The sequence below is a fragment of the Mya arenaria genome, chromosome 5, assembly GCF_026914265.1.
Source record: "Mya arenaria isolate MELC-2E11 chromosome 5, ASM2691426v1".
In the NCBI taxonomy this organism is placed as follows: Eukaryota; Metazoa; Mollusca; class Bivalvia; order Myida; family Myidae; genus Mya; species Mya arenaria.
In genome coordinates, this window is record NC_069126.1 from 27,254,474 (window position 1) to 27,276,935 (window position 22,462).

At 34.7% G+C, this 22,462-nt stretch overlaps 1 protein-coding gene across 3 annotated transcripts in view; it reads left to right on the top strand.

Moving 5' to 3' along the window:
• LOC128233850 (uncharacterized) overlaps window positions 1-22,462 on the top strand; it is a 43,653-nt gene that overhangs the window by 17,232 nt on the left and 3,959 nt on the right. The window contains exons 14-41 of one of the 3 annotated variants that reach the window (XM_052947707.1): window positions 416-558; window positions 865-937; window positions 1,583-1,726; window positions 1,990-2,045; window positions 2,253-2,402; window positions 2,890-3,007; window positions 3,224-3,649; window positions 4,067-4,159; window positions 5,082-5,122; window positions 6,876-7,083; window positions 7,560-7,700; window positions 8,011-8,969; window positions 9,397-9,513; window positions 10,078-10,439; window positions 10,643-10,745; window positions 11,423-11,576; window positions 12,022-12,204; window positions 12,955-13,090; window positions 14,079-14,279; window positions 14,418-15,669; window positions 15,791-15,965; window positions 16,879-17,103; window positions 17,410-17,496; window positions 17,696-17,814; window positions 18,108-18,422; window positions 18,951-19,039; window positions 20,470-20,591; window positions 21,699-21,757. In XM_052947707.1, coding sequence (XP_052803667.1) covers window positions 416-558; window positions 865-937; window positions 1,583-1,726; window positions 1,990-2,045; window positions 2,253-2,402; window positions 2,890-3,007; window positions 3,224-3,649; window positions 4,067-4,159; window positions 5,082-5,122; window positions 6,876-7,083; window positions 7,560-7,700; window positions 8,011-8,969; window positions 9,397-9,513; window positions 10,078-10,439; window positions 10,643-10,745; window positions 11,423-11,576; window positions 12,022-12,204; window positions 12,955-13,090; window positions 14,079-14,279; window positions 14,418-15,669; window positions 15,791-15,965; window positions 16,879-17,103; window positions 17,410-17,496; window positions 17,696-17,814; window positions 18,108-18,422; window positions 18,951-19,039; window positions 20,470-20,591; window positions 21,699-21,755 — 6,249 coding nt within the window. In that variant the 3' untranslated portion in view covers window positions 21,756-21,757. The remainder of the gene's footprint in view (window positions 1-415; window positions 559-864; window positions 938-1,582; window positions 1,727-1,989; window positions 2,046-2,252; window positions 2,403-2,889; window positions 3,008-3,223; window positions 3,650-4,066; window positions 4,160-5,081; window positions 5,123-6,875; window positions 7,084-7,559; window positions 7,701-8,010; window positions 8,970-9,396; window positions 9,514-10,077; window positions 10,440-10,642; window positions 10,746-11,422; window positions 11,577-12,021; window positions 12,205-12,954; window positions 13,091-14,078; window positions 14,280-14,417; window positions 15,670-15,790; window positions 15,966-16,878; window positions 17,104-17,409; window positions 17,497-17,695; window positions 17,815-18,107; window positions 18,423-18,950; window positions 19,040-20,469; window positions 20,592-21,698; window positions 21,758-22,462) is intronic. The other 2 variants (XM_052947708.1, XM_052947709.1) reach the window with 2 other exon arrangements.

Consider the following 22,462-nt stretch of genomic DNA (forward strand, 5'->3'; position numbering starts at 1 on the left):
CCTTTTAGAGCATTTCTTTAGCCAGACTCCTTTGAAATTAGGTTATTACTGCAGCCGGAGCTGGAGGGTGTTGACATCAATGCATCGTTGCTGTAAATAAACAGTCTAAATTAAATCGAGGCAACATTTTAAGGGTACAATTAGGGCACTGTCATAGTCTGGATGTTGGCGTCGTCGTTGTTGTCGTACTGCAAAAACTAAATCTTTGGCATAACTCAGCAAAATATATTCAAAATGCAACTTGTTTTGCCAGATACGATTCGACCATAAATACCCATAATAATGACTTTAATAAATGTGATTAAGCTACTTGTTAGACTGAAAAGAAAGTAGATTAGCGCTGACAATGGCTTCGGGGCGCCCTTGTTTATACATCTTATGTACTTTAACATATTTTTGTTTGTTTTAACAACAGGTCCCCTACGACGCTGAAGGCTTTATGGAGAAAAACAGAGATCGCCTCAATCCTGAACTGATGGACGTTATGAAAGCAAGCACCGACGAGTTCATAAGTGATCTGTTTTCCGTGAAAAGGGGACCTACGGGCACAATATCATCGTAGGAATTTTAATAATATAAAGTATCCAAGTACATTTATTATTACATGTATGATGACATAAACAAAAACAAAAAAGCGAGTACGTGTATAATAATAGTGACAGCTATAAATGCCTCCATGTTCCTGAATATACCAGAGATTTTTTTTCCTTTGTCTAACTATATTTACTTCACTGTTCCGAATTCTTATCATTAACTTCGTCTATATATAAGAGCTTATAAATCATTTGACAAACATTTAATTTGATATTAACATAAAGAAAGCAATAGTAGTGTATACTTGATCATTAATTTTGTTTATTTAAGGACACACATGAACTACCGTCAGTCCACTCGTCATCGGCCGGGCCATCAGGTGACTAGCACTCAGTTAGCCAAGGTTAACATCATATATATTATCTTGGTGGTTTTGCTTTCTAATATTTATATAACATGCCTGCATGACACATAAACAAAATAATCAAAAAATAGAACAACAATATAACATAAACCCCAATAGGATTAAATTCCTTTAAAGTGACGCTTGTATATGTTATTAGTGCAAAAGGCTCGGGTTTGAAAGTACATGTATTATTATAGAACTATGTGGTCATAATATATATGTAGCTGGTATATTCATAGACACTTTGTATTTTGCACTGGATAAAATTTATTATAACGCTTTTTTGATTCCTAGCGCTATAACAATAATCTCCTGCAATGTTTTCCCTACATTATTGTGTAAACAATACAATAAACCGGTTAAGGAAACATATGTCAATATATCCCGTCTGTATGTGTTAACAATTCGCCTCAAAATATGCGTCTTTCGAAACGCTTTAGCCCAGGGTTGATTAAAAGACATTGAGTGCGATGAAAGAAAAAAGTAGTTCGTCTTGATTTAGAAGTATCAAGCCAAATTGAATATCACAAATCTACATATTAGTTTTTGAAACTCATTTGAAAGACAATTCATATGTAATGTAATGTGAAGAATATTGTTTACATACATATCTCATAAATCAACAATTATAATGTAACGCAGGTGAAGCTTAAGCAGACACCAAAGGGACAGGAGCTTGCTGCCCAGCTGGGCAAGAGCTTGAAGACCAAGTTTGGGACTGTGCACAAACCGTCCAAAACAAACAGACCAACACCGCCTGATCAAACCCTGGTCGCATTTTTCAGGGTATTACACTTTATTAAGTACACGTTAATAAACTTTTATCTTAAGCTGTATTCATGTCAGCTGAACCTTTACTGAAATAAAAAGCAATGAATCATCTAATAATCAAAATGGAAGTTAACAGTTAAGGACACATAATGCAAACAGTAATTACTGATTAATAGATAGGCAACCCGATAAAGGGGGACATATTTTGACAAATAAAAGCATAATGTTTCATTCATATGAAGTACTTATCAAATGTATTTGATAATTATTTTTCGCAGAAATCTCTGCTAGACCTACTTGCAAAGCTCGGATCTGCGGAACCTTTCTTTGTCCGGTAAATGATTTTGAACTTTTAATGGGATTTTGTAAATAAACAATGACTCAACTGTGTTTTTTTATATTAAATGGTTAATTTATTAAAATAATTTAAATGAATGAAGAACAATTAAGCTTAAATAGCATAAACTTCTTTTCAACGACTGTTTTTTTTTATTGTTTTCGCCTTAAACATTATGTACTTTATCTAATTGTTGTTCGCCAGATGTATTAAGGCTAACAACACCCATCGAGAGAATGAGTTTGATAGTCAAGTGGTGAACGACCAGCTGAAATATAACGGCTTAGCCGAAGTTGCCAAGATACGGAAAATGGGATTCGCTGTCAGGAAACCGTTTCAAGAATTTGTGACTAGGCAAGTTTCTTCTATAGTTCTTTTATGCGGACAGGACCTTTTTAACAGGACAGTTTCTTGTCGCTTGGAATATCAAGCAACTGTTCTTAAGAACAGATTTAAGCGTCTCCTACACCAATGTTTGAACGTTGACCATGATGTGTTTACTTGCAATGAACCGAGACCGCAAATTTATACTTTGGATGCATTATGTGGTTTCTAATGGCCCGTCTTCCAGAATCAAAATAACATTTGTTTACGATTGTTCTATTATTTTATGTGTTTTTGTCATTAAATAATTAGTATGATCAAGGAAGATGTAAAGACTATCATGTGTATTGGAATTAAACATTTTGAAAGTTGATGTAAAGGATTATTATATTCAATAATTTTATCCTCTACACTTTTTTATCAAACAAAATAAAATGCCAACAAGCACGTCATGCTACAGAAGCACATACCGTGTTCTTTAACATAACTAGCTCTTATTTTGAATGACTGTTATCAGGTACCGATGCTTGTCTTCTTTCTTGATCCCCTCTGGAGAACTGCGAGGTCAGGCTGAGCAAATCCTGCTGCAGTCTCCGGCAAAATATCACAAGTGTTTCAGACTTGGAAAAACAAAGGTATCACATGCACTTTTTCAAACAATTAGTCTTTCGTTATTCAAGATGATAATTTCAAGCTATTTAACGAAACAGTAGTCATGCTGTTATTCTTCTTGTTTTAATAAGAACAAACAGAAACTAACTGAACCCCAATATCAATATAGTAAGCATGTTCTTTGTCATTATTGTAACCATAACAAAGTTAAGCTGTTGCTGATTTTATTCTCCTCAAAGGTCTTCTTTACTCACGAATTGGACACGCATTTCGAAGTACTACTTCATCTGCGACGGAAGATTGCATCAAAACAAGTAACAAAAGTCATGAAACGAGTTGCACAAATCAAGAAAGCGGAACGGCTCGAACGCGAGAGACAAGAGATTGAACGTAAGCGTCTGGAACAGGAGCGCTTGGAGCATGAACAGCAAGAGAAGGAAAAAAAGGAACGCGAGAGTCAAAACAGCGTTTACGAAAACCCAGATGTCACACAAGAAGAACACTCAGACCAAGAAAATACGGCTAGTTCCGATGAGGATAACACTGGAAATGATCCACTGATAACTTTGGGTGGAACTGCAAAACCTATATTAGGTGGTACTTTTGACCGAACAAAGGAAAGCACTTATACAGGAGGAAGCTTTAAAGACTATAGAGGAACTAGGGTAAATATATGACTTACACTCATTTCTGCACCTTTTATAATCTACAGACTAAAAAATTGAAAGTATTTCTGAGTTTAGCTCTAACATAGCATAACGGAAAATATCTGAAAGAAATATTCTGCTTATTGAACCATTTTAACCTTTTATCGTTCTTAACGTTACTGAAATTGTTCAAATCTCAACCGCTTCTTTCTTAACTTCACCTCAGCAACAAATTTCTATACCATTCATAAAGCAACGATCTATTGGATTTCATTTAATAATAAAGTATGTTTTGCCACTGATCGTTCAAACCTGAAGTAGTTGGCAAACATTTCTAAAGAATAATGTCTTTTTCCTCTGTATAAGATAAGAGTAAGTAATATGCGTATTAATTATACAGTTAAAATTATGCATATTAACAAACATATTTCGCAGCGAGCTCCCTCCCCAACCCCTGGACCATCGAGTTCCGAGAGCAGTTCTGTATATGACAATGTTCCGCCGACAAACCCACCGACGCCACCAGTCGTGAGTGTGATAATACATGTTTGTATGAGAGTATTTCATAAAGTTCTGTTTATAATGTTATAATGTTTATACATGCCTAATTCGCCATTTTTCTCAAAACGTTTATATATAAAACATAAAAGTTTCGTAGAAATTGATGAAGCAATGAAAAGGGTTAAATTAATTTTAAAGTAGTATACCTCTTATCTACTAGCCATTATTTGGATTGTGTACTGCGGAACTTTTCATTTATTTTCATATCAAATTGCATTGTTTATTTGATCAAAATGAGAATATAAAGAAATGTACTGATATCAATGGAGATTTATTCGTGATGATTATAAATTTATTAAAATTTTTAAAGCTGGCCACCCTAATTTGCGGAAATACACCTTTGGCTCTGAATACGATGAAAGAAGAAAATTGGCAACACATGGTTTAAGATATCGCTTATAAGTTAGGGATTTCAGAAAGGATCTTAATTTTTAATCTGACCAGAAAAAATGAAATTAAAAAGAGCATGTTTCTGTTAAAAGGTAATAATAACCAAGTCCAAATCAACAAAAATATCATTGTGCTACAACCTATTTTCACAACATTGTTTCGTTGTTTGCTTTGCCCATGTCAAAGCCTCAAAACGTGCATTCGGGGAGGGAATTTAATACTAGAATTTACATAAATGTAGCCGTGCCCTTAATATTCACTAAGACAGACTTCATTCATGGTTTTAGACAATGGATATAATGATTTTAAGTATTTTCTGTGGGACTACAGCGTGTATCTATTGTGGCTTCTATATTATTTACATACATCAGAACTTCTTGAAAAACCCTCGTATGTTATGTTTTAATTAAATTTAAAAATAAACATACATACTGTTTCAGCTCAAGCTCGTTGTTTTAAACATTAATCTCTATCGTTTCTGTAACTCGTTATATTCCAGCCAAGCCATGACCACAAGAAACAGATGAAAAAGCAAATACCGTAAGTTGTGTGCCTCTTACATGTGCTTTTAACATGCATGCACTTATAATTATTCAGTTGGTTGATATACCGATATGGACGTGTAATGACTAACTTAAGCCACTAAAAACAAACACCCGAGTATACTTATTCCCCTGCTTTAAAAGCTGTAAATGAATCAGGCGTGTCGTTACGTTCATCTGTCCGTCCGTCCGCGCGTCTGTCCTTCTTTCGTGTCCCTTCAATAACTTTGTCATTGATGGTGGGATTTCGAATTGATTAAGCAGAATTAACCTCCATAAGAGTATGACGTGTCGTGCCCAAGACCCGGGTCCTTAGCTCTAAGGTCGAACTCCAAACAGTGTCAGTTATGTTACATTGTATATACAACTTAATAATGGTTTTTAAGCTTTAAAGTCACATGGCTTGATCAGTATCTCTTCACGTGTTTTAGAATAAGATATGTGGCTTTGTGACACAAGTGGAACATTTTGTCTACATTGAAGATTCAAGTTTGATCTCGTGACAAATAAGAAACATTTTCTTTGTACAATCCTTCATCTATATTATTATACCTTACGTGCCTTTCCTTTAGAAGATTACCTATAGTCATGATTAGTTTGTAATGTCAAATGTGATATTTTTACCCCGTCCCCCTAGGGCGTGTCTCGTGCAAAACCCGTGTACCTACATCTAAGGTCATGGCCACACTTAGTGTTTGTTTTCTATGGAATTCTGCATATAAGGACATATATCGTAGGTGGTCGTGTCCGGTCTATAACTTTCTCTTGTATGGTCAGATTTTAAAATAACTTGCCTCTTGGGTTCGAAATACCAAGACAACGTGTCACGAGCATTACCCGTCTTTCTATCTCTAAGGTCAAGGTCGCACTTAGTGTTTGTCAACTATAGAATGCTACATATAAGGATACAGAGTATAGGTTGTCGTGTCTGGGCTGCCGCGTGCACACCCCGTGTTCCTGCCTTTAAAGTCGAGGTTAAATTTACTGTTTGTTTACTATGGATGGTTTGCATAAGACTAACAACAACACTGACATATTACAGTGACCATGCGTAGGTCTCATATGATGTTTCTAAAGATCAATGCGAGTTTATGAGAGAGTTTTATGTGTTCCATTTGGAACCGGAAATGTTTTATCATACGACGTCATTATAACGCGGGATACATTTAATAACTTCATAGATGGTATTCGGCCGACTGTTTAGAACTTTGTTAAAGTTTACAACGTTGTTAACGGCATCGTTGTAAACTTTCAAAACTTTACCGTTCTGTAAGTTTACTGGATACACTAGTGAATTGTTGTAATTATTTTAGACAAGTTTTGAAGTTGTACTTGTTTATATCTAAATATGTGAGCACATCATAAAATATTACACCTTTAAATCGGAAAAGATGTTGTTGACAAATCAAACACTTCAATGGCAGACGTAGCAGGGGTAAACAATATGTGTTAGGTAAAATAAAATAAATACCAGATGCCATGGAGGGTGATATCATATAATGTAAACCCTCGAAATGTTAGTTGCAACCTTGGTCGGCATTTACTTTCTCGGGTTAACATTTATGCTATCACACTCCATTGCATCTGATATTTCTGTGGTATATCTAGTCTACCTTTCTGTATCATATATTAAGCGTAAGACGTAAACTTTGAGTACGATAGTTTGCAATGTTTTATTGACAAGATGCTTATTCCACTGAAAGAATCTTTGATTAAACAGAATATAATGTGAATATATATTTATTCGAAAGGTTTTGGGACGTAGCTCAGATCATAGCGCGAGAAAGAAGAATCCGAGACGTCGATGAAGACCGCGGTTTGCAGGTCATTAAAGTTGTGGCGTACATCGTTTTCATTGCTGCCATGCTCTGGTGTGCAGTGTCACAAAAACTGAGCCTCATGACGCTCGTATCGCACCAATACAATCGAGGTGAAAATATCACAGAATCAGACTTACATGTAAGTGTTGAATATTTAGGTTCCATGTCTTTTAAGATTAAGCGATGTAATTAAGCGATGTAATAAATGAACACGTAAACTGGTTAAAACCCCCAGTAAATTTAAATTTTACTGACCGTTTCTATGTGGTACCTAACAATCCTTGATAAAAATACCTAGTTTATATATATATAGTATGTGCTGTTTGTGGAGTTTTGTGCTGAGCTTCCATATTTCTTGTTTGTGATTTTTTGTTTTTGTGCTCTATGTCTTTGGCGTTTACCCAGTGCCATTAAACCGGGTTTATGTTAAAAAATGTTGCTAATGAGCTTGTTTCTGTAGTGTTTCTACTCTCCTGGTAAAGGATATAAGTAAATTATTTTTTTACAACTGATAAGTTAATTTAAACTGAATTAAAGCGGGACTGCAACGTTCTTCTTTCTTCATTGTGGAATAGATTTTATACACCTCCAACATATACATGCGTTTATTTTCAGGAGAATTTGGTAGAAGCTACAGCAAGACATATTCTTTTGGCGATTGCCATTTTGATCCCGTATTGCCTGATGTTCCTGTCAAGTATGTTCAAGTGGATGTTCGGTTCTTTCCTTTTCCCAAACTGGGGGACTGTATTTTTCGTGAGTATTTTAAAATGTTTCATCTTAAAGTAAGTAGTCTTTTAAATTTCTTGTAATGACTATTGAGTGTGTCAGTTCAGTCAATTCAAGGTACAATCAATTTTGAAAAAAAAATCATTTTGAATTGTTATTGTTCGATTGTCCTAAACTGAGACATTGTTCAGAGTATTTAGTTCCATGTGGCATATTTCTAAAATTTGAGTTAAAATAACATAAATCAGTTTTAAACTTTCACCAGAAAAAACATGTTTGAGCATATCCCGTTTTATTAGCGCACTTGAGAACGAAATTATTTGCTTAATATTTTCAGTGCGTCTTCATGGAAGTCATGCACTCTATCGGTCTATGCATATTAGTGTTTATAGTCTTGCCTGACATGGACACTGTAAGAGGCATTATTCTGATAAATGGTGTCGCCATTTTGCCCTCCTTGCTATACCCGATCTGTGCTTCGGAGGTGAAGCTACACGCAGATCATAGACGACGCGGTATCACACTCAACAAGGCTGTAACTTTTTGTCTGAACATTGTTGTTGCAATTGTCCAAGTTGGGTTTATACCTCTTGTTTTAGTATCAGATAATTTTCTTGAAACCAGCTGGATGGACCGTGGGCTAGCAAACATTGTTTATTTCATCATAGGAATGATTTTTGTGTCATTTTCTTCGTGGGAAAATTTCACCGATGACAGATTTTGTGGAAAAACAAACAAACAAAGCTTAATAAAAGGATGGCTCCTCGGAGTAAAATTTGACCTTCAAGAATCTCGACCTGTTTTGACATTTTTTACCAGCGTGACGAAAATCGGGGTAACGTGTCTATTGGTATATCTCACAAAGTTAGGAAAGCCATTTGGCGGAGACGACGAAAACTCTTTCACTCATTCTATTGCAAGCATTTCCGCAGGTGAAGCTTTCGCAAAACTTGGAGACCTACCAATCAAAGACAATTCAGCAATATTAACGTTGACCCTTACGGCTTTCGTTGGATATTATGTTGGCTACACATCTTGTAAGTTGAAGTTACAACGGCTTGCCTTTAGCCTGCCTCTGCTCCTTTCAACACCGATTGCGGTCTTGGTTGCACACTTTGACTGCAGACACAACTGGCTTGACCCATTTACGAACGAAGACCGAAACCAATGCCTTGATGATGGTGTTCTTGGTCTGATCCTTCTCTACGTCACTGGAGCGATCATTTGGCTGTCAATATACTGGTTATGCGCGCATATTTTCTATCCTGATATTGAACGACTTGCAAAAACTGAGAGGTAAATGTAGATTCTTTACATGACATTGGCCGGTCACAAGTGTTAAATATGACGTCAACATTTTATTTCCACTACAGTCTACAAGATACGCCTGATATAAAAGCTCTCGACCGATGTGTAATAGAACTAAATGTTGGTTCACCAAGTATCAAAAGTGCATTAATTCTGTTTTGTAGCCTCTTTGCAGGGAAAATGACTCTCTGATTTCTAAAACTGCCCTTGATGAAGAGAGTGATATTTGAAGATTTACAATAAGTATTCAAACGGCTTGATCTTATTCTTTAAACGTTTGACCTATTTAATTGTTAACATATTCACACTAAAATATGCTCAGCTTCATTTAAATTTTAGTGTATCACTGCTACTAATTTGCATTCATTTTATTTATTCATAATGCACAGTTTCTTTATCGTGACATTTATTCCAGACTGTTTATGAATCCATTCTACTGCGGGATATTGTTTGAACAGAACACGCTGTTGAATAGAAGACGCCACAATCGGAGAGTCAAAAAGGAATTGAGAGGAGATGACGAATTTTTCAGGTAATTGTTTATTTGGTTTCTAATATATATTAAAAGAAAATACTTACTCGAACTTCACTTAACGTTTTAAATGTTTATGTATTCAGCAGGTTAAAAAAGGAAACGCAAAGTCATGAATAAACTTATCGTTTCCAAATGGAGAGACATATTGCTAAAATGGACAATACAATGGAAGAAACCTGACTTCTTTATGAAAATAGGAATATGATTTTAGAATATCACAGGCATATTATCTATATTAGGTAACAATAGTTTGAGCAGAAGATGTGAATCAAATTCAATTCGTTTTAACTGGTGGGTGAATTATTGCAATAACCAAATGTATAAACACAACACATGCCAAAAATAAGAGATCCAAGTATATTTAATTAAAAAAATATAATTTAAGTCTGAATTTGTGTGGATTATGCTGTTGTGTTGTTATGTATGTTTGTTTGCGTGTGTGCGTGCGTGCATGTGTGCGTGCGTGCGTGCGTGCGTGCGTGCGTGCGTGCGTGTGTGTGTGTTTTCAAATCTTTCAAATACCACACCATGGACTGATAATGGATTTTGAATGAATTTCAGTTTGTCCGAGTTCAACTTTAAGGTCAACGTTGAAGGAGAAGAAGAAGAAGACAAGGAAACTCCGAGCAAATCAAGGGAGAACATGGGAAATACAAATGTTGTTGGTGATATTGAAGAAGGCTTTTTGACTAATAACGAAGATAATGATGACGAAGAAACTGATGTTAATTCCGATAGTTACCGCAACCCAAAATTCCGAGATGTGCCGATGATTTACGCATGCGCAACAATGTGGCACGAAACGAAAGTAGAAATGATCCAATTGATGAAATCAATCTTTAGGATGGACAGAGATCAAAATCTTCGCAGGATGGGAGAAATACTGGCTATGAAAGAAGACAAAGACTTTTATGAAATGGAAGGTAAATCAGTAGAACAACAAGTTAACTGAATATATTAATTATTGTCTTGTAGGTGTACAAAGTGTTGCAAAATCTTTTCATTCAAATTATTTATGTACATTTTCTATTTATTCAAGGCCTTTAAAAAACATGTTTATAGATTAATTGATCAAACATATTTATTCACAGCGCCATGCTTAAATATAGACACCTTTGTTATTTAGCTCACATTTTCTTTGACGATTGTATGGAACTTGACGATGATGGCGAAATGATACCAAATCAGTTTGTGAAAAGTCTTCTTTCGATCCTTGACGAAGCCGTTAGGTAAGTAACGATACGTTCTTTACCTAGTTATCTTTTATACTCAAATTTTAGAACTTTTTTCAGACACATGAAGTTGATGAAATATTGGATGTATGATAAAAAAGGATGTACATTATCATTTTTCAAATCCGATAACATTTTAATCAACATCCAAATATCGTTAGTTATATTGGTTCTACAGTTTATGAAAGCATAACTGCCTTTCAGTGTATGTTCATGTATATTGCATTATACTCTAGGATTTTCTCGTTTGATAAGGCAATGCATTGTTACAAGGTTCTGCCTTTCACAACATATACCGTCGAGTTTTACTAAACGCATGCTTCGCAATCGATTTACGGTGTGATTTAAACTCCTTAAAATAGCTCTAAATACATTTTTACTCTATTTACAGTACAATTTACTCTAAGTACATGCTTTATAGTTATGCGCGGTGTAGTTTACTCTAAATGCATGTTTTTACTTCATTTGCAGTGCACTTTACTCTTAGCGCAGGCTTTTTACTACGTGTACAGTGCAGTTTACTATAAATGCATGCCTTTTACTCCATGTCTAAATGCACTTCACTCTAAACGCATGTTTTACTTCATTTACAGTGCAGTTTACTCTTTATGTACGCTTTTAGCTCCGTGTACAGTGTAGTTCACACTAAATGCATGTTTTTACCTCATTTACAGCGCAGTTTACTCGAAGTTTATGAAGTGCAAGAAGCCTTTCCTCGTACCAACTCCATACGGGGGACAGCTTGTTATTTCAATGCCCGGTGACAATTTCCTTTTCATCCATCTTAAAGACAAGGCGAAAATAAGACACAAGAAACGTTGGTCACAGGTAACACTGCACTATATTTTCCCCCAAAAAATGACAATTCAATTTACAAAATCGAATTCGCATAAATATCAATATTTCACTTTTATTGCCGCTTACATTTATAAATGTTGGGATAAGTGAGGTTTTGGACATATTTATTAGTTTGAACCCCTAGTAGACTCAGGTGTTTTTCATGGACTCGAGTTCACTGACCGTTCAAAAGGCGGTTATCCCATATTTTATTGGTAAACGAAGTTTGATGCACGTGTAGTGTGTACGTTAGTGTTGTTCGGTGGTATCGTTTCATTTAATCATTGACAGCGCATATTCGGTTGGTCGTATAGCAGTTTTGATGATTAATAAAAAATAGATTGTGCTGAATTTAATTGATGGACTAAAAGACATGTGGCTATAAAAACCAAACGGCATACAAACCGAATTTGAGTTTTATATTTCCCTTTTACAGGTCATGTACATGTACTACTTACTTGGTTTCCGTATTGTGCGACACTGCCAAGAGTACGTGACTTCGGCTCTAGAATCAGGGAAAATCAACGAGCTAATCAGCTGGGAGGACGGAGCGAATGCAGCGGGAAATATCGGGAAAAGCCACATTTTCCACGTATTTGATGAACAAACGAATAAGAGGGTAATGTTTCTAATGAAATAACAGAATGTTTAAAATGTTAATAAAAAACATGTTTTATTAATATTTAGATAACTCAAACAGTCGTGGCTCCATTCAAGAAATTGATTTGTCTTGCGCAGAGCCGTCTGTTTGTCTTATTTAAGACTAAGCAACATACTTTTGTTTCTCAAATCAAACAAAATGACGAAAAACAAAGCACAATCTGAAGGAAGTTTATTCAAGGCCAAGAGGTGTTTTAAAATCTACATAATATGCTAATGATAATAATGTTTTATAGAACTTAAAAATGGTAATGGATGTTACAAATATTGTTTCTTTTTAAAACAGATTTAGAGTTGAGATCTCAGTTCACTGTAAATCGCTTTTTATAAGTTTACTGACTTTCATTGTATTATTCATAAGGGCCATATACATCGAAACAAATCTAGCTTAGAAGCAACATCATTTGAAACGAAAGAATGAAAGCTCAATACGCACTAACATAACCTTAACACAGTTTAAACTGCATATCTTCCTTTACCATTCTGTCGTGACTATTTTGTTTCTTGCGTAAATCACTTGCCTATTTTTCAGGTACTATTACCAAAGTAAATCCTTCAATTATGCTTATTTTTTTGGCTTTGTTGTTTTATTAAGATACATATTGTTCAAACAAATACTCATGGAAAGACTAGAGGGTGAATTGTGACTGTTTTCAAGACAAAATAGTGTAAGAACAACCAGAATAGGGTTTTTGTTTCATACACACAGGCTAGCAATACATTTATCCTTGCTTTGGACGGAGACGTTGATTTTTCACCTGGGGCTGTGAAACTTCTTATAGACAGGATGAAAAAAAGCGAAAAGGTTGGAGCCGCTTGTGGTCGAATTCATCCTATTGGGACAGGTAAGACAGCTTTATTATCACTCCATCATCCACCTAATATGTATTTTTCATACCGAAACAATTTAAAGCAATAACCATTTTTTGTTCAAAGAAATATCAACAATGACAACATTTAAAAGCAACGAAACAGTCATTATAATTAAGTTTTCTTGAGTCATAATGAATCTTATAAGTACATATAATATTGGGATTATAGCGAACAAGCCGGAATAAAAACACATATGACTAAATTAAGACTTTTTTACAAGCATGGGCTTACTTCAAACTTGGGGGCTTGTGTTACTTTCAATCGCTGAATTGTTGAAATATATCGATGAACTGGTAATAACATAAATAACATAAAACTGCATGTACATTATCACTTTATCAAACAACAGATAAATCTCAACTCACAGTATTGCTCAGGATGCTGTCTCAAATCGGTGTTTTTGTCATAACCTGAAATAAATATATTATTTCAGACCAAACAATGAGTCCTTCATATATATAATATTAACTGGTCAAGTTCTATTACTTCGTGAGAAATAAATTGTCCGTTAGATGCGTACAAATCAAACAATGCAGGGTTTCAAGGGATGCTCAAAGTTTAAAACAGGAATTATTCATCGAAAAAAAACAAACACAAACAATGAATGTGCGTGCGCTCTGAAATATGTAATCACAGCTTCAATCTTAATGCAAAGTTCCCATACTGTATCGGTAGTTATTAGTATTATCGCTCCAGCGGGAGAAATATTATACTGCCCAAATAAATGTTGACCGGTACTGAAATTCACTGAGAAAAAAAACATTTAATGTCACACCTAGACACCAGAGTGCGTTTTTAAAGTATAAGCTATATTCTATTTGTGTAACTCATTGAGATGTGCATAGTGCGTGTGTGTCATTTATTTCCGTTTGGATTTGATACTGTTGATGCTTAAGAATATCATTGCAGCGGTTGGGATACTGGACTTGTTTATTTTGCATTATGTCCACGTTTTTACAGGTCCTGTGGTTTGGTTTCAAAAGTTCGAGTACGCCATTGCCCACTGGCTCCAAAAGGCTACGGAGCACGTTCTTGGATGCGTCCTGTGCAGCCCTGGTTGTTTCTCACTCTTCAGAGGATCTGCTTTAATGGACGATAACATCATGAAGAAGTACACAATCATTCCTACCGAGCCAGCGCATCACTTGATGTATGACCAAGGTAGGTTGCTAATTTATGTGGTCACATATATTTCAAAACGTTTGGTTGTTGGTAAGAGAGTCAATACAAATAAGTAAACGTTTTACTTTTAACTTCATTTAATCCCATCGTTTAAGTTTACCCTTGATTATGTTTAAGGTGAGGATCGCTGGCTGTGTACGTTACTGTTGCAGCAAGGGTATCGAGTAGACTACGCCGCTGGAGCTGATGCTTTTACTTACGCACCCGAAGGATTTGGAGAGTTCTTTAACCAACGTCGAAGGTGGATGCCATCGACGGTCTTTAACATAATCGATCTGTTGGCAGATTACCAAAATACAGTATACATCAATTCCAACATCAGTATGCTCTACATTTTCTACCAGGCTTCGCTATTGGTCTCTACAATCATCGGACCAGCGACAATACTGATGATGATCGCGGGAGCCAACCTGATTGTATTCGGAACAAATTTGATTTGGTCATACGTAATTGCTATGATTCCCGCAATTTTCTACAGTATAATATGTTTTTATGTGAAGACAAAAGTGCAGATACAACTTGCTGAGATATTAACAGGAATATATGCTTTTATCATGATGATTGTTCTAGTTGGAACTATAGTGACTGCAGCCAAAGAATCACCGTTCCATCCGAGTGTTCTATTCATCTCGTTTCTTGTGTTTGCTTTTATGTTCTCGGCAATGCTGCATCCCAAAGAATGGACATGCGTAATTTACGGAGCTATGTATTTCATCCTGATACCGACTGGATTTCTTTTGCTTATAATCTACTCAATGGCAAATCTCCATGTGATATCATGGGGAACAAGAGAAGTTCCTAAAAAGAAAACGAAGGAGGAGATTGAAAAAGAAAAGAAAGACGCAGATGAAAAGAAAAAGAAAAAGAAGGAGCGAGGCTTTTTCGGAAGATTCATGCCATCTTTACCCATGAAAGAATTCAAAGAGATGATAACAAAACTAACAGAAACAAAGAGAGACGAACCTATGAAGGACAATAGTGAAACTGTTCGTCTTCTAAAAGAAATGAATGAATGTATGCATAAGCTTGTAGGTGAAAAAACACATGGTGAAGATGCTAAAGCCCCGGAGGAAACCATACCAAAAACAATTGATGAAGAGCCTGAAAAAGAACCACCTTCTTTTCGTAAGACTTCACAAGAGCCAAAAGGTATTCTTAAGAAGTCTGGAAAACACAATGAAAAACGTCTGTCTGTTTCAGTGTCAGATAGAGATGATGAAATTATCGGAGAACAAGATAAACCTACAGAAAATAAAAAGCGCAACGATTTGGAAAATCCTAAGTGGGCGGAAATTGACGAACTATCTCATGGCAAGAAAATCAAAATGGTTGATGAAGAGCTCCATTTCTGGGAAAATTTTATAGCAAGGTATGTTCTTAGTGATTCAAATATGTAAAGCGAAAATTAATATGCACATATGTGTTGTCCTTATAAAGAAAATGCATTATGCATAACCTAATAATTATAATTTCAATTTTAACCGTTACAGGTACTTGAAGCCGCTGGAGTTGAGCGAAGAAAAAAAGAAGAACGACCTCAATGGTCTTTTGGAACTCCGAACAAACATATGCATTGGGATGGTTATTATAAATCTGCTATGGATTGCCATCAATTTTATGTTTCAGTTTACTAGTCCAGCAAATATCAAGCTTACCCAAAGTACTGTAAGTAATAAGAGTTGTATTCTTTTTTTTGTTTAAGTAATGAGACAAACATATTTATAGTGAATGATGATTAAGATTTTCCGCTCTATATATATATTGGTTGGTCGTAGAATCTAATAAGTATTCGAAATATTATCATATTATTGTCTTTCATGCGATTTACTAAACTTTTAGATTCGGGTATGCTATTAGGATTGTTGGATGTCCGTCGTCCGTTTGTCTGTCCACAATTAGCTTGTGAATGCTCTTGCATCTACACTTTAATGTTCTAAATCGATACAATGTATACTGCCATGAGATCACGATTATTGCCCAGATCGGACAACCACGCCATGAACAATGTGTCTTGATTTATCAAATAAAGCTACATAGAACATGTTTGTTTTTGAACCCTCTAGCAACTACAGCTTTCATGAGATCGGTGGTCTTTATGAAATCTAGGTCAAGTTCAAATAAAGTCATGTTAGGTCAAGACTAACAAATGATGAAATATGACAGATTATAAAAGTAAAAAATATGTTTTTCACCTGAATGTTTTGCTATATTCTCTGTCAGGTTTGGTAATGGGTCATATCAAATGAAACAAAAAGTTACCAGGTCATATAATGGGAAAACCCTTTTTTACTAAATTGAAGATTCAATAGGCGTCGATCATTTTAAACTTGTTTGGAATAATTGTTTTGATAAAATCTCAGTCAAGATCGAATACGGGTAATGTCTTGTCGAAAGCGTAGTCAAAGCTCAAGCCACAGAAAATTCTTATAAACATAACAGAGGTATATTTTCATCAGATCGGATGAAACCGAGATTTAAAAAAAACTAAGTAAAATCCACAGAATATCGTATCTCATGTAAACGATCATGACCCATTTTGCACTCTTTTCAATTGTACCTATGGCGTTCTGGTTTTCAGGCATCGGCTTCAGGCGAAGATATTGAGGAGGAGCAGGTTTTGGAGGAATCCGACTCCTCAAGCTCAAATCCAATAGCGAATCTGGAAGTTGACGCTCTGGGTCTAATGTTCGTCTTCTTCTATATGGTCATACTGTTGATTCAGTTCGCCGGAATGATTATGCACAGATGGGGAACCTTCTTGCACCTCGTTTCTGTGACAACGTTGAGGAATCCATTCGACATGGTATGTTATTGTAATAGATAGATACAAAGATATAGTTAAAGTGTAACAATACATGTCACATAAAAATAGTGAAAAGAAAGCGATGAATAACATGTATCGTTACAGGTATAACTATACAACATATTGTACACGAAAAGAAACTTAAGGTTCATTATGGTTCGTCATAATGTAAAGTTTGAAATAATTAAATTTGATGTATAAAGTATGTAATACTTATCAAAGGACCAATAAATCGTTTCTTTTTAAGACAACTCGTGAACTAACAGTTAATAATATCCCTTTTAACATGACTTTATCTCACTTAAGGAGAAGTTGAGAAAGAAAAGAGATGAAAGAGATGCAGAATTGATGGAGAAAAGGGACAGACATTTAAGCAACAAGGAAGCAATTAGGGTTCGGAAACTGTTATTATATAATGGTGCTATAATCCGTTCTTGTCTTTTGACATTTAATACCTTTTGTTGAGTCCTCTTAGGCATTGATACATATGCCTTCTATAATATCATAGTTAAACGTTCTACATATTCTTTTACACCAAACAGACGACAATTATAACCAGTATAATTTTATAATCTACTGTTTCCTTCTTCAGGTCTGTGAAGATATTTTATTAGAGCCCTTACCTGACTACAGTGACAGCGATAGCGACGATGAAAGTTTTACTCATAACGATGAAGAACAGTTGAAAGCTCTTCAAAAGACCGGTACAAGGTATGTGATATGTAACCAAATAGTATATATACTAATGAAACAATATTACAAATTAACATAGGAGAAATCTAGTTTTTTATGATATCAGTGGTTCGTAAAATAGTTTTGGTCGGACCGGACATGTCAAAAATGTATAATGGACCACTGACGTCATAAAACTAGTAAACACATATATCCTTACAAACTTATTTAATAAAGTAATTGTAATACAATAGCAGTGCTTGAAATGCACTTGGGTGTGTATTGTCCCGTGTCATATGTAAATAACTTCACGGGAATTTTATTTCTTTTAGACTTGGTGTCACTGTAAAGGGAAATCAGATCGGTGCATCAACAAGATGTTTCGACAGAAATACAATGGGGCAGTCTGCAAGAATCCAAAACCTTAGAATTTCAAAGAGTGCGAATATAATCGCGAACACTCTTAAAGCGACCAACAATAGAATAGTTTCACCGGAGGGTGAACAAATGCGTTTTGAGGCTCAAAATTTATACCGAAAACAGAAAGATAAATATGTAGACAGACCATTACCGCAAGTCCGTAAGAAGCGTTACAATCTTGGACCAGGAAGAAGGGCAATGTCTTCCCAATGGGATCGGTACCTTTCGTAAGTAGTACATATATAGATCATTTTATGCAGCAGCCACACTTTAACCATTTGTGTGTTAACGGATTTTTTTTAAATAAATGAATAAGGCGCCTAGAAAACTAACTAGGTAATTCAAAAATATTCAATCAGTCTCGGACTTCCAGATTCCGTCACCACTTCTGCAGTCTGAAGTATTCATTAAGTTGCACCGTTTAAGTATAAACACAAATTCGTAAATAAAGAATTGGGACACTCCTCTCAAGCCCATTCTGTATCCGTAAACATTCTTTATGAAAATCCTGAGGGAAAATTTACTTAGAATGCATATTATTCTGAGTTTATTACTACCATCAAACCATTATTTTTTATTTTATTTTTTAAGATTTAATATTTTTTATTACAATATCATATTTCAGAATGTATGCATATACTGTTTTTAAAAAACACAATGTTGATGTAAAATTAAAAGTATATTGCACATGCGTCAAAATCGTGACATGCAAGCCTCGTTATTCTCTAAACGTAAGTTAACCTTGTAATGTCCAGGAGGCAAACGGCAAGAGAAGGATCCAATAATCTGATAGATGAGGATGATGCTCCTGATGAGGAAATATACGACGTTATTTCCAAACAAGGTAAGACTTGATCCTTGTGTCTCTATGCAGGATCTGGAGAAAGCTTCAGGCCCAAATTTCTCGAAACTTCTTAAGTCCCTTATAACAGGATTAAGCTAACATCACTACTTTTGTTGGTCTATAAAATGTGTTATATTAAATTCTTCAAGAAATTTAAGTAATTATGTAGGAATAATCTGTATGATTATCAGAATAAACCATTTTTCATTTTATCAAAATCCATTTTTAGTATGTATTTTGGCTAATTGAAATAAGCGACTTAAGCCTGTTAAGCTTAAGAAGTTTCGAGAAATTGGGGCCAGGTTATCGGGCTTGTCCCTCTATTTTCCATTATTGTATAAAATTAAAATAAGAGTACTCAAAAACTGGCCTAAACCAAAGTGGGTTTATCTAGACTATTAGATGGTTTATGTCTTTGAACGTCCAGCAGTATCTTGCAACTACCAATATAATTATTTCATTAAGTGAATTTAAGTACTGAAACGTTAAAGCTGCACTCTCACAGATTGAATGTTTTTACAACTGTTTTGTCTTGGAACGAGCCATATTTTTTTTTTGCGAAAATCTACAAAAGCCAGTTATATAAGACTGCTGACAAAAAATTGAGATCGCAGATTTATGTATTTATGTTCAAAAAATGATGTTTTATGCATTTTTCTTAAACCGTTAGTAACGGTTTAAGCCATAAAACATTAATTTTCAAACGGAAATATGATCACGATTTGATTTTTTTCAGCAATCTAATATCGTTGGTTTGCAGATATTTACGCAAAAAATTGCTCTTTCCATGACAAAAAATAACAAAGTTGATAAAATGGTAAATATGTGAGAGTGAAACTTTAAAGGTTCCCCTGAAAGTTAAAAAGGCCGCATTATCTCAACATATACTGATTAACGCTTTATTGACGTTGGTCGAAACTTTCTGGATGGTTGCCATGTGTTTTGGATTTGCGTTTATTTTTGTTACTGATGTTAAGATTTATTGATGTAGTTTTATTGGGTCATTTAGTACAACTGAGTATGCATAATACAACACGTGCTTTTTAAACATTATTCCGAGGATATGGTATATGTTCTGATTCAAAGGATTAAGCATATTTTCAAAAGCGCTACCGGGCTGTTTTTTCTTAAACTTTGTAAATCAACATTTTACTTACCGTTCAAAGGCGGTACCTAACAATCCTTGATAAACACCCCTAGTTGTTTTATATAGTATTTTTGTATTGTGGAGTTTTGTGCTGTTGTTGCATGTTTCTGGTTTGTGATTGTGTTTTTGTTCTATGTCTTTGGCGTTTACCCTGTGTCATTAAACGGGGTTTGTTTAAACTTTCGACTACTGAGCTTGTTTCTGTAGTTTTTCATATAGATTTTGTTCAAAGGTATGACGTGTTTATTAATAACATATGGGCACTTTATATTTAAATAAACAGGAACAGTCGGTCGCCAGCTGGGTAGGAAGCTGAAATTGTATTCGCGCACCGACCAAGTAAGGAAGAAAGGTGTGCACTTCTCTAGCTCCACAACCGATCCCAGACCAAGACCAAGATCGATGGTATGAGATACTCTTGTTCTGTATTCGACCTACAATAGAACTGAATTTATACGCCTGACCCAATTTTTTCGGAACGTTTCTCAAAGCTGCACTCTCACAGATTTACCGTGTTTACAACTTTTTTTATTTTTTGTCTTGGAAAGAGCAAATGTTTGCGTAGATATCTGTAAACCAATGATATAAGATTGCTGACAAAAAATCAGATCGTAGCTTTGCATATTTCCGTTCGAAAATTAATGTTTTATGGCTTAAACCGTAACTAACCATTACTAACGGTTAAAAAAATGCATAAAACATCAATTTTTTAACTTAAATATAAAAATATTTTTGTCAGCAGTCTTATATAACTGGTTTTCATGGATTTTCGCAAAAATTGTCCCGTTCCAAGATAAAAAATAAAAAAAAGCTGTCAAAAAGTTCAATCTGTGAGAGTTCAGCTTGAAGCGTGACACATTTTGTTTTGCAAAATTACTTACATATGATGAAACGTAGCGACAGTGGTCATCGAATTTGTTTCTAAATGAAATTAAATAAACGTTAAAATCCTGTTCCCATCTGTAGTCTCTCCTGTTAATCTGAGCGAACCAAGAAACTGTGCGTGCCAAAATATAACCCCAGAAATAGCTATTTTTAAAAATAACTAAATCTAAAAATTGCCACTAGCTTTCAGGTAGTACATCTCTATGTAATAATTAGATGACATAACACATCTGCAATTTTCCATTGAAAACAACCTCGGTCGCATGCCGGTACATCAGTAAAAGTAGTTCGTGCCATTATAATTATAGTTTTAGTTAATTGTAGTATTTTAACTTGTATGTTGTATATCCAGGTTTGTTTGTTTTTGCCAGTGAAGTGTTTTACCCAGAAATAATTAAGACTACCAAGAGTAAAGCTTTAAGTTTAACTTATAAATTAAAATTCCTACGCTATCATATTAAAGTGTAGTTAAATGTAAGGATTTCTGACATTGTAAACCGTCCATTTACATTCGAGGTTGTTTTCGATGGAAACTGGCCGAGAATTTCCGAATAGTTATGTCATTAAGCAATCAAGTACGTATTCCGATTACATTTATTGTCCAATTTTATTTTCACTCGTGTATAGGTCCCTAGTTATCCAAACGGACCAACCAGAAATGGGTATAACAACGTCCGGCTTTAAAGGTTTTATATTTTTACGAATTGCCATTACTCTAGGCTGGTATACAATATTGGGCTTCATTTGATCTTAGAACGATGTAGCTAATCGGATTACTGGTTATTAATAACTGACAAATACAGTGAATGAAGTCAATGATGTATGACCTTAAGATTAACTTAAGCTGCATGTTGAAAACAACAAAAATAAAAGTTACAATTAGAAAATTTAACAAATAGTTAATTTTATTATAACGAAATTAGTTTAAATTAGATTGATTAAGTTCAATATTGAATACCACTATTTTTTGTATATAGGGCATATTTGGACAAATATCTGTAAATAATGCATGTTGAGATGGTGAACCTGTTTTTAACAAACCGCTGGTCGCACGAGATAATAATTTTATAATGCTGATTGTTTTGTTCGTTTATTTACTTATGTCTGTATAATTATAAAGTTTATCTTCAAAATTTGCAAACTTAGACAAGCTTCCTAATAATTTCTACATTAATAGAGAAGGGCCATTGACACTTCTCAAAACACAATGTTATTTGCACAACTGTACTCGTATTTAAGTTAAAATATATGTAATAAATATGCTTTGCATGCAACATATAACACTTACTATTTACCTTAGTCTGTATAAATGTATAAAATTGCATGATTGCTGAATAAAGGTTGGAACGCAAATCATAATACTAATGATTTGAAAAGTAAATAATTGTTGT